Source organism: Myotis yumanensis, unplaced genomic scaffold (genome assembly GCF_028538775.1).
Source record: "Myotis yumanensis isolate MYYU_CA2020_CCGP unplaced genomic scaffold, mMyoYum1.0.hap1 SCAF_5, whole genome shotgun sequence".
NCBI classification, from domain to species: domain Eukaryota; kingdom Metazoa; phylum Chordata; class Mammalia; order Chiroptera; family Vespertilionidae; genus Myotis; species Myotis yumanensis.
In genome coordinates, this window is record NW_027223756.1 from 28803073 (window position 1) to 28815938 (window position 12866).

The 12866-nt window shown below is 36.4% G+C and overlaps 1 protein-coding gene across 5 annotated transcripts in view; it reads right to left on the reverse strand.

The window, feature by feature from the left end:
• The window catches only part of ANKHD1 (ankyrin repeat and KH domain containing 1), a 127511-nt gene that overhangs the window by 76322 nt on the left and 38323 nt on the right, over positions 1 to 12866 (reverse strand). For 4 of the 5 annotated variants that reach the window (XM_070414815.1, XM_070414817.1, XM_070414818.1 and 1 more), the window contains exons 7-10: positions 12639 to 12733; positions 9073 to 9310; positions 8674 to 8865; positions 1160 to 1269 (exon numbers count right to left, since the gene is read on the reverse strand). In XM_070414815.1, coding sequence (XP_070270916.1) covers positions 1160 to 1269; positions 8674 to 8865; positions 9073 to 9310; positions 12639 to 12733 — 635 coding nt within the window. The remainder of the gene's footprint in view (positions 1 to 1159; positions 1270 to 8673; positions 8866 to 9072; positions 9311 to 12638; positions 12734 to 12866) is intronic. The other variant, XM_070414819.1, reaches the window with a different exon arrangement.

A 12866-nucleotide genomic window follows, 5' to 3' on the forward strand; every position in this document is an offset into this window, starting at 1 on the left:
AACTGTGGGGAGCAGGCCTAAGCCGTCAGCTGGTCATCCCCCGAGGGCTCCCAGACTGTGAGAGGGTGCAGGCCGGGTTGAGGGAGTGCACGAATTTCATGCACCAGGCCTCTAATTCTCAAATAAATATTAGTAAGTACACCTCAGAAATTCTAACTGATGGGGAAGATCCTAATTAATAATAATGAATGCTAGTGTTATTATAATATTTAGTATTAGTAGAAATAGTAGTAAATGGCATAATTATACTATACATTTACTTTAGTCAATAATTATTTTCCAATAATCTCAGGTATCTATTTGGGAATGTCTGTTATTAGAAATAGTTTAAAAGACAATACTTGCATAGTTTTTTCCAAATAACTAAAACTAATAAATTTGATTCATTATAACATGTCTCATACATTTTTATGAAATATATAAGGGAATTTTGTGAGAAACCAGAAAGCAGTTTAAAGAACCCTTACAAAATAAAAATGAATCAAAGCACACATTTCAGCAAGAAGCATAAACCTTTAAGTGGGATATGATTTACAATTCCCACAGTTGTAAGGAATATTACACACATAAATCTGCCATCTAATTTAAAACTTTGAAAAGCCAAACTGAAAAATACTAAAAGAACAGAAAAATAATAGAATACTTTAATAATGTTAGAAAGATTACAGCTTTATTTTTAAACTCAAATTAGAGAAACAAGAAATCACTCAAAGTGATTTGACAGGTTATTCTATTCTGTAAACATATCACTAAATTTATAATAAATTCAGTGCAGTTTAAAAAGTGTAAGGATGTCAATTGGGACTGGGGTGAGAAGAAAAAACTAAGTTATTTTTAAATATTGTTATTAAATGCAATAAAACTACAGTGGGGCCTTGACTTACGAGTTTAATTGGTTCCGAGACCGAGCTCGTTAAGGAGCTCGTTAACTCAAATTACTCTGTCAACTCAATGCAAAAAATCGGCCGAGAGTCTCAAAAAACTCATTAGTCGGGACACTCATAAGTCAAGGCCCCATTGTAGAACAAATAGCCAAGTGTTTTTTAAAGTTATTTTATATAAAGCATGCAAACTATTGAACTTTATTAGCTTTTTCTAAATGTTAAAAAGAAATAAATGAGAATTAAAACAAAAATATTTGAAATTAAAAATATCTTACTAAATCAGCCCCTGCTTGAAGTAAAACATCTGCAACATCTGTATGTCCATTTTCACAAGCATAGGTTAAGGCTGTGTCTCCTGTTGCTGTTGTAGCATGAACATTAGCACCTAGCAAACAAAAAACAATCATAAATTTACTTTGTGAATTATACATTATATTAAATAGTTTAATTTTGCAATTTGGTGAAACTGATAAACTTTTTTTTTTTTTTTAATTGATTTTTTTTTACAGAGAGGAAGGGAGAGAGATAGAGAGTTAGAAACATCGATGAGAGAGAAACATCGATCAGCTGCCTCCTGCACATCTCCCACTGGGGATGTGCCCGCAACCCAGGTACATGCCCTCGACCGGAATCGAACCTGGGACCTTTCAGTCTGCATGCAGGCCGATGCTCTATCCACTGAGCCAAACCGGTTCCGGCGAAACTGATAAACTTGAAGTATGAAGCCTCGCCAGTATGGCACAGGGGTTGAGCATTGACACATGAACCAGGAGGTCACAGTTTGATTCCTGGTAGGGCACATGCCCAGATTTTGGGCTCAATTCCTAGGAGGAGGCATGTAGGAGGCAGCCGATCAATGATTCTCTCTCATCATTGATATTTCTATCTCTTTTTCCCTCTCTTTTCCTCTCTGAAATCAATAAAAACATATTTTTAAAAATTAAATTTGATATGGGTACTATTATGATAGCTTTTACTATGATGGCTTTTACTTCACAATAGTCCTTAATGTTAAAAACAAAACAGAACAAAAAAACAACAAAAAACCTGATGAGACTATTGGTATGAATTTTAAATATCCTAATTTTCCTTTAAATATACTTTGTAAAAATGCTTTTAGTCACACAGAAACTATACCAAATGATTTTAAAGCACAGTAAAATCTGCCTTCACATCCTCATAAGAAATACCCTAAGAAATGAAAGAGCTACAAAAACAAAAAAAATATCAGTTTTCAGAAATCATAAATTGTGGTAGTGTTGGATTGTATTCTGAGACAGTTCTATAGATATTGTGATAAAAATAAAATGAGTAATCCTTTGGTAAGAAGTGAAATTTTTTGGCATTAAGAGAAAACACAGATATGACATTGCTGAGGTTAGTATTAGAAGTATTGACATGAACTCATGACGTATTTTATCTATAAGAAAAATAAATATTTCCTAAATCTGACCAACTATAAAGACCAGAGACAATGATAGACCAAGCAGAAACAGCACCTTTAACTTAGATTGTGGTCTCTAAGTATCATTTCCTACTAAGTGGAATGAGTGCTTCTTAGAAAAAATGATTGGTTCCAAGACTGGGGCAAAAGCTGCAAAGATGAGCATATCAGAAAGCAAAGAAACCTCGCACTAGCTGGTTTGGCTCAGTGGATAGAACAGTGGTTCTCAACCTTCCTAATGCCACGACCCTTTAATAGTTCCTCATGTTGTGGTGACCCCCAACCATAAAATTATTTTCATTGCTACTTCATAACTGTAATTTTGCTACTGTTATGAATCGTAATGTAAATATCTGATATGCAGGATGTATTTTCATTGTTACAAATTGAACATAATTAAAGCATAGTGATTAATCACAAAAACAATATGTAATTATATATGTGTTTTCCGATGGTCTTAGGCGACCCCTGTGAAAGGGTCGTTTGACCCCCCAAAGGGGTCGCGACCCACAGGTTGAGAACTGCTGGGATAGAGTGTCGGCCCGCAGACTGAAGGGCCCCAGGTTCAATTCCAGTTGAGGGCATGTACCTGGGTTGCAGGTTTGATCCTGTGTGTGCTGAGGCAACCACACTGATGTGTCTCTCTCACAATGATCTTTCTCTCTGTCTCTCCCTCTCCTTTCCACTCTCAAAAAATCAATGGAAAAATGTCCTCGGGTGAGGATGAACAACAAAAATGAAAAGAAATCTCAAAGACTATAATGAGATCATATCAAAAGAATTTAGGAGATAATCTTATTGACCAAAGATAGTCAAATTGCCAGTACCTTGTGACAATTTTTACATTAAAAACAAAAATGAGGACTGTGGTGAGGTAAAAGCCATCATAGATGTTTAAATCCAAAAGTTCAAAATAATGTCCATATCAAAACATAAAAACACTTGTCCAGCAGGAGTGGCTCAGTTGGTTTAGCGTCATCCTGTACACCAAAAGGTTGGCGATTCAATTCCTGGCCAGGGCACATACCTGGGGTGTGGGTTTGATTCCCAGTTGGACACATACGGAAAGCAACCGATCAATGTTTCTGTCTCACATTGATGTTTCTCTTTCTCTCTCTTCCTCCCTTTGTTTTCCTCTCTCTATGCATGTCCTGGGGTGAGGACTAAATAAGTAAACAAACAAACAAACAAATAAATAAAATACTTTATTGGTCATTACTGAAGGATGCTAGAGGACCACCTCATTATTTTGGAAATGTTAACCCTATATAATAAAAGCCCAGAGACCCGAATGGCTGAACAAGTAGAATGACCGGTCAACCAGTCACTATGATGCGCACTGGCCACCAGGGGGCAGACACTCAACGCAGGAGCTGCCCCCTGGTGGTCAGTGTGCTACCACAGTGGGAGCAACGCTCGGCTGACCGGGACGAGTGGCTGCTCCCACTGCAAACCCCGGGCTGATGGGCAGGAACCCAGCCTGCGATCGTCACCTCCTCGCCCCAGGCTCCTCCTCCTCACTCCCTGCCACCTTCTCTGGATGCCCACAGGCTGTGTAGCACTGCTGCAGCCGTTAGGCTGGCAGAACTGACCCCAGAGGCTGGGAGGCGGGTTTGTGGCCACCATGGGACTGAGGCCTACCCGGCTGCCTCTCAGTGCTATTGTCCCGGGCCCGGCCCCAACCGGGTCCCCTTGAGAGGCGAGTGCTCCGGCTCGATGGAAGATGCCGGACCAGGGAGCAGCCTCTCAGAGGGCAGGTCCACAGCCGCTCTCAGCTGACCAGGATGAGCGGCACTCCCACAGCGGGCCGATCCCCGCAGGCCATGCCCCCCACCAGTGCATGAATCCCGTGCACTGGGCCTCTAGTAAAGGGTGAAAAAAACCCTGGCCAGATGGCTGGGTTGGTTGGAGCATCTGGTTGGATCATGTCCCGGTGCACCAATGGGTCGAGGGTTCAATTCTGGTCAGGGGATGTGCCTGGGTTGCAGGTTCGATCCCCAGTTGGGTGCATGTGGTAGACAGCCGATGATGTTTCTCTCTCTCCCTTTCTCTCTCTAGAATTAGTGGAACATGTCCTCAGGTGAGGATTAAAAAAGAGTAAGACCCTTGTGGGAACTTGAAAAAAAAATCAAACATTTATACTGCTATTCATATATTATTTACACCTAAGAGTAATCAAATAGTTCGTGAGGGGAAGTTTCTCTTTATAGACATAGTCTAGCTAATAAACAAGAAAAGAAGAAAGAGTCGACTTTACAATATTTGTAAAGTATCCAACTGGCAACCTTTTGGTGCACGGAATGATGCCCAACCAACTTCACCACATTGCAACCCTACTGAATTAATGGATCTAAGCAATGATCATCAATGGCTGATAATATTACAAAAAGAGACATCAAACATTTATTATCTCCTCAAGATAATAAATACTATAAATAACAAATACTACCTATAAAATAGTCTAGTAAACAAACACACACACACACACACACACACATCTAATTCAGTCAAGTTTTTAGATCTAACTATTACTTTATAGGAAATCCAAGGGACAGAAAAACAAATTAAATGAAATGGAAATGTAATTAACAAAATCTGTACTATACAGAGCCTAAAACATAAGCATTACTTTTTTAAAAAAAATATACTTTTATTGATTTCAGAGAGGAAGGAAGAGGGAGAGAGACAGAAACTTCAATGATGAAAGAGAGAATCATTGATCGGCTGCCTCCTGCATACCCCCCACTGGGGATTGAGCCCGCAACCCGGGCATGTGCCCCTGACCAGAATCAAACCAGGGATCGAACCCGGGACCCTTCAGTCTGCAGGCCCACGCTCTATCCACTGAGCCAAACCGGCTAGGACAACATTCCATTTCTTTAACCAAAACTTAGAAGGAATAAGAAAAGAAAGATGGAAGGGGAGCCCACAGATTAAGAGAGATTTAAGAGACATATTTACCAATAGTTATTATATGAATCTTCTTTGAATACTGATTCACAAAAGGCATTATACAAACATACACATTTATAGGACTATCAGGAAATTATGAAAACTCCTTGGATATATTTAATTATACTAAAAAATTTAGGTAGGAAATAGTATTTTTACTTTTTAAAAATATATTTTTATTGATTTTTAGAAAGAGAGGAAGGGAAAGGAGGGGAGAGAGAGAGAAATATCAATCTGAGAGTGAAATATCAATTGGCTGCCTCCTGCACACCTTCAACTGGGGAATGGAGCTTGCAACCTGGGCATGTGCCCCGACTAGGAATCCAACCGGCAACCTTTTGGTGCACAGAATGATGCCCAACCAACTGAGCCACACCAGCCAGGGTACACTGTTACTTTTTGAAATATTATATTTTAGAGATACATATTGAAATATTTTTTATAATTAATTTATAAAAATAAGTTTATTTTTAAAATAATTTACTTTCACATTTAAAAATTAAAATTTTAATTTAAAAATATTTTTGTGGGGGCTGGGGGCGGGGCGGGGGGGGAGAAAAAAAAATTTTTGTAACTATGTATGGTGACAGATGTTAACTACACTTATTATGGTAAGCATTTCACAATATAATTTTATCTCAGCAAAAATTTTTAAAAGTTTATTTTAAATCAAAATAATTTTATAAAAATAATGGGGGATGGAAGGACATATAGATGAAATGAGATTAGCCATAAATTAAAAATTGCTAATGCTGGTAATGGGTTCTTAGGATTCATTAAATTACATTTCCTATATGGTGTGGAAAAATGCCATAAAAAAAAAGTTTTTCATTTTTAGAAAATTGTGTAGGCAATGTATTAAAAGACATATTGTGGGCAGAGGCGGGCTAGAAGGAGTCAATGGGGGAAAAATGGGAGACATCTGTAATACTTTCAACAATAAGGATTTTTTGAAAAGACCTATTGGATTTTTCTTTAGTGCTAAAAGAAGAACTTTATGTAAATAAATCATACCTTAATCTAGAAAAAAATTTTTTTAGGTAGTGATCATATAAAAAAGTGATTCTCAAATATCTAAGATAGTTCTGGAAACTATGCTTCAAATTAGCAAAAGTAGCTCAATATGAGAATCAATGGTGATGTAATAAAAAATGTTAGGAGTTCTATGTATTGACTCTGTCACTTATTAGCTGAGATACATTAGGGAAATTATGAAACATGATTGTGCATCAGTTTCTATATCTATAATAATGTGTTTAATAATTTACTATACAGGGACCAGGGATAATTAATAATTAGCAGAATGTTTGATATTCAATAATTTCTTTTTTAAAAACTATATTTTTATTGATTTCAGAGAGGAAGGGAGAGGAAGAGATAGATAGAAACATCAATGATGAGAGAGAATCATTGATCAGCTGCCTCCTACATGCCCACTGGGGATCAAGCCTGTAATCTGAGCATGTGCCCTAACCAGGAATCGAACCATGATCTCCTGGTTCATAGGTCAAAGCTCAACCACTGAGCCACAGCAGCCAGGCAGAAAGACTATTTTTTAATTGAGGTGTAACTAACATGAGAAAGACTCTTGAATGGGACATAGTTACTAAAAATGATGAAGGAACAGTGACTGAATAATGCATATGCTAATTATAGTGATTAATAGTATTTGAGTCAGGGAAGAGATCTGCTTGTATGGTCAGTTTGTGCACTAATTCAAAATCTAAATAATCATCTGAACTATTAACCATCTGGATTAAGAAATTATTTCAATAATAATTCAAAAGAAAAATTGAGGCTGGGCTATATTCAAATTAATGTTTAACAGTGAAAGTCCAAAAAGGATGAATCAAATTTTGCTAAATTTTTTCCTTTACATAGTTTTAAACAAATATAACATATATGGATAATTATATAAAGGTTTACACCTACCTGAATCAATTCATTTGGTATATTCTTACTTTGCTGTATTATTGCTTAACAATGTATAAAGGCAAATTATTTTAATAGTAAGTACTTTTGCAAAAAAATAAAACTCCCACGTGTGTGTGTGTGTGTGTGTGTGTAAACTCAGAAATGTCAAGAAATGAGCAGGCTTAACGGTACCAAATTATCTCTATAATGTCATCCCCACCTCCTCTTAGTAGCAGAGAGACTAGATGTTAGTCTCTCTTTTCCAGAAGCCACAAACCATTCACTGGAGATAGAAGGCCAATAAGAAGCCAATGGCCCTGGCTGGTGTGGCTCAGTTGGTTGAGTGGTGTCCTGTGCACCAAAAGGTAAGGGGTTCAACTGCTGGTCACAGCAACCAATTGATGTTTCTCTCTCACATTGATGTTTCTCTCACTTTCTTTCTCTCTCTCCTCCCTCCCCCTCTTCCTCTCTAAAATCAATAAAAGCATATTTTTTTTAAAGTTAAGTCCTGGCTGGTGTGCTCAATGGTTAGAGTGTTCACCCACACACCAATGGGTCCCGGGTTTGATTTTGGGCAAGGGCACATATCTGGGTTGTGGGTTTGCTCTCCCCTACTCTCCCCAGCCCCTGGTTGGGGTACCTACAAGAGGCAACTGGTCAATGTGGCTCTCTCATATTGATGCATTTCTTTCTTTTTTTTTTTTTGTAAGAGAACATTTATTGGGTAAACTACAGAGGCAGAAAAAGTAATTTCTAGAAAAAATGGGCTTAGGAATTAAGTTATAGAGGTAAAGGAAGGGCTCTTGAAGCTTGAATGAGGAAGCTAATAGTAACGTGCCTGGGGGGTGGGGGGTGGGCACGGGAGGGAAATAGAAAGGCGTGCTCCAGGAAAGGGAAAGCGCCTCTCACATCAATGTTTCTGTCTCTCTTTCTACCTCCCTTCCACTTTCTCTGAAAAGCAAGGGGAAAAAAAATACCTTCAGGTGAGAATTAACAAGAAAAAGTTCAGTCTTAAAAAAACAAACAAAAGAAGCGTATGGTCACTAAGCAACCATTAGTAAGAATATGAAAAAATTTATTGAATGACATTTTTAGAGCCCTACCCGGTTTGACTCAGTGGATAGAGCGTCGGCCTGGGGACTGAAAGGTCTCGGGTTCAGTTCCAGTCAAGGGCACATGCCCAGGTTTTGGGCTCGGTCCCAGTAGGGGGCATGTAGGAGGCAGCCGATCAGTGATTCTCTCACATTATTGAAGTTTCTCTCTCTCCCTCTCTCTTCCTCTCTGAAATCTATAAAAATATATTAAAAAAAAAAGTTTTACAAAATGACATTTTTAGAGAGTTAGGAGCCTAAGAATAGCGTAAATTGTGGCACAGCTGTCCTTCAACTTTGGAAGATATGAAAAAGTTAAGTCTAATTGTTAAACTTATGAAAGCAACATAAAAATCTTTTTCTAAAAGGCATTTTTAAAGCCACGTACCGGCAGCCAGTAAATATTTAACCAACTCCAGGTGTCCTTCCTGAGAAGCCTCCATGAGAGGTGTGGAGCAGCCAAGTTCTATATCAGCCCCTGCCTTAATCAGAAAGTCTGCAACTTCAGAAAATCCTCCACAGCAAGCCAAAGTCAAAGCTGTTTCTTGGGTTTCTTCTGTCTGGGCATTTATATTTGCTCCTGGGGAGAGCATAAAAATAGACAAAACTAGTTACAAAATAATTAAAGTAATTGTTTTGAATTATAATAATCATCTCTATCATCTCTGCTTTTGGGGTTCAGTCCATCGGTACAAAAAATATTTTAGTTGTAGTAAACTTCATTGATACTGACACAAAACATCAAAAAGAAATTAATTTTTTTATTAAAGAAGTAAAACTACTTTACCTTGTGCTAAAAGTAGTGCCACCATCTCCTCATGTCCTTCCCGAGCAGCTTCCATCAAGGGAGTATATCCTTCATCATTAACTTCTTCAAGATTTGCTCCCCTTTCAATAAGTAGAGCTGCCAATTCAACATGTCCTCCACAGGCAGCTAGTGTTAACGGAGACTCGAATGAGTCTGCAGGCATGTTCACTTGAGCACCACTATCCAAAAGCAAACGTGCTACTTCTACATGTCCATCCTGCAGATTTTAAAAAGTAAAACAAGAGGAAGGAAATTATTTGGAGATTTTTAAAGTGCCAAAAGAGATTGAGAAAACACAGAAAGATGCAGTTTAGATGCATATACATTATCATGCCCATCTGAGCAATTTAAGATCTTATCAAAAGCCCATTAAAATTATTTCACTTTACTTTTGAACAAACCCAAAATTTTCTAAAATAACCATACTTGTGACATACAGTGACAATTCCAAATAATTTTGAATTTCTATCTTCTTTGAAGTTCAAAACAACTGTTACATCTATAGTAGATAGTACCTCAAAATAATGTTTCTACTACTGCCAGGTCAAATACAGTTATACCCTCAAACTTAGGTGTCATGTTTAAGTGTAGAAGTTACGTTAGATCTATTTAAGAAACAAAGACTTGGCAAAAAAATAACAACAAATTCTGTGAGGTCATTACCACTTGAGATTATGTCATCAAGGTAAACTCCTAAGGACTGATATTACCCTATATTTTTCCTCATCGCTAGCTTGCTGCAATGAAGCAATGAATTTTACAAAGACGTAAAACTAAGTATCTTAGTAAGACCATTAAATAGTCTCATAGAGGGTATTCATTCTATACCTCTCTATCATAAATACCCTCTGTCAGTTTAAAATTCTTTAATTAAAAAATTTATGTAGGCCTTAATTCTTGTTGTAGCATATAAAGTCAGATGCCATGTTGTTTAATATTTTTTAAATGAGCAAAATATTGCTAATAAAAAGTAAAGACTGAGTACAAAACTAAGGTTTTATAAGGTTGAGCAATTCTTTTATTAAAGAAATAATTAAAGAAGCCTTACTTAAATGTCAGATTTCGGCAACCATCAAGAGTTTCATTATACTTAACTAGATGACTAGCCTAGCTTTAATAATTTTTGATACAATGTCAAAGACAAATGACTTCACATTAAAATTTTAGTTTTACTAATTTACTTTTTTTTTTTTTGGTTTTACTAATTCTTCAAATATATGTAAAATAAAATATATTTTAACCAAATCACTGTATTGAGTTATTTGGTGTTTGAAATACATTTCTAATTGAAAAGAAAATAAGGATTTATAAGTGTTTACAGATCAGGGAACTACTGACTGTGCCAAGCTCCTGGAGGCTCTCCTAATAAATTGTTTTGCTTGAACTATGTGAATTTTTAAGATCCTTTATGGATTCTGTTAACATATCTTGAGTACATATATTAAAAGAGAAACTATACTAAGCACTTTTTGATATTAATGAACAATATTAATTTTGCCAAAAGAATAATAAAATGAATAAATAATCCACTCTTAAAGGTCTAATATCATTATTTTAAAAAGTTTTTTTAATTCTAAGCCTTTAAATGTCCTAGCCATAGAACAAGAGCTGGTATTGGACTTAACCATAAAAATTAGAAAAAAGATAGATAAAGCAATGGGAGGCATTGGGCAGCAACCAAGCTAGGGGCTGGTTACGATCACTGAAAGAAAGGAGCAATGAGATGAACTGTACATTCACTTCAGTTTTTTTGGTTTCTTTCCAACCATGGCCAAAGTAAATAGAGCCTAAACAAAGAGTGAACATTTCTGTGGGTAAAGGGAACAAAACCAGAACACAAGTCAGCCAAATACTTAGGACTTAGGGAGTGTGAGCAGGATAACAGAAAAAGAAGATATGGAGAAGGAGTTCCAAAAATCTATATAAAATCATCCTCAGATACTTGGGCAACTCCTGCATTAGAAACACATCAAAGATGAGCCTCCAGGATACATAGCAGAGAAGGCTCCTGAAAGGTGGGAGACTTTGAGAGTTCAGACTCAGTTACAATGAAAAGACCTTGGTGAGCCCTGGCCAGATAGCTCAGTTGATTAGAGCGTTGTCCGCACCAAAAGGTGGGGGTTTGATCCCCGGTCGGGGTGTGTATATACAAGACAATGGACTGATGTTTCTCTCTCATATCAATGTCTCTCCCTCCATCCTCTCTAAAATCAAGGAAAAAAACATGTCCTTGGTGAGGATTAAAAAAAAAAAAAAAGACCTTGGTGAATATCCCAGGCTATCAGTTGAGATCATAGAAGGCCATACAGTAGAAGTAGGACCTAGAATCCCTTACTCTAGGATCAAAGAGTAAGGACTAAGGAGTAAGAGTAAAGCTGGAATTAAGCCTCAATAGGATCAGAGTGATCCACTGGTAATTTAACTGCCTGCTAGAACAAAACTAACAGTCTTAAAAAGACAGGATAATCCAGAACATAAAAGGTATCATTCACAGCATATGGTTTACAATTGAAATACTAGACATATTAAGAGGCAGGAAAAAGTGACTAATCATCAAGATATAAAATAACCAATAAAAGTAGATCCAGAACTGAATCAAAGATAGGAGTTAACAGAAAAAGACTTCAAAATAACTATTAATGATAAATTACAGAAAATAGATTTAAAAAATGGAGAAAACAGATAAAAAAATAAATCAAAAAAATAAATTTCAACATAGAACCAGAATATAAAAACACCATAACAATATTTATATTTAAATATAAATGGTCTAAACAAACCAATTAAGAAATTCATTTCAGTATAATAATAGAGGCAGATCAAACATATCAAAGTTAGGAAAAAAAATTTAGTGGGCAAACATTAATCAAAGGGAAGCAGGCGTAGCTACTATTAATAAGCAGATAAAGCAGACCTCAGAACAAAGAAAATTACCAGAGATACAGACTTTATAAATAATAAAAGGATTAATCCATAAAGAAGACATAGTTAAGATGGTAAATTTTATGTTGTGTATTTTACCACATTAAAAAAAAAATGGGGGGAAAAATAAAAAAAGTATATCAGTGAGTTGGAAATAACACAGTCAAGACTGACTTTTGGCCCTAACCGGTTTGTCTCAGTGGATAGAGCGTCAGCCTGCGGAATGAAGGGTCCTGGGTTCGATTCCGGTCAAGGGCATGTACCTTGGTTGCGGGCACATCCCCAGTAGGAGATGTGCAGGAGGCAGCTGATCGATGTTTCTCTCTCATCGATGTTTCTAGCTCTCTATCCCTCTCCCTTCCTCTCTGTAAAAAATCAATAAAATATATTTAAAAAAAAAAAAAAAAAAGACTGACTTTTGTACTGTTTCCTAAATTGAGAGATTTACTACCAAAAGGTAAATAAAATAGATATTTCCCTTTCCCTCTTTAGTATTGCCAAAATTTAAAAAATCTACTGATGTCATAATAAATATTTTTTGAAAAATATAAAATTAATCCTTAAAGAGTTAAACAAACATGACCTTTCCTTCCCCCAAAATCTTGAGTGCAATTTAAAATTACCATGCAAGCCTCCATTAAGGCAGTATGCATCTCATCTGTTTTGTGCTCTTGATCTGCACCAGCATCAAGTAGAAAGCGAACCATATCCAAATGGCCTTCAAAAAAGAACACAAATTTAAAAACTATATTTCTAAAGAATTGAGTATCAATTTAATATAAAGTATTAAAATGGGAACTCTTTTTCTTTCAGATGTCTATACAAAAATTTTGCATTGAATAAATCAATGA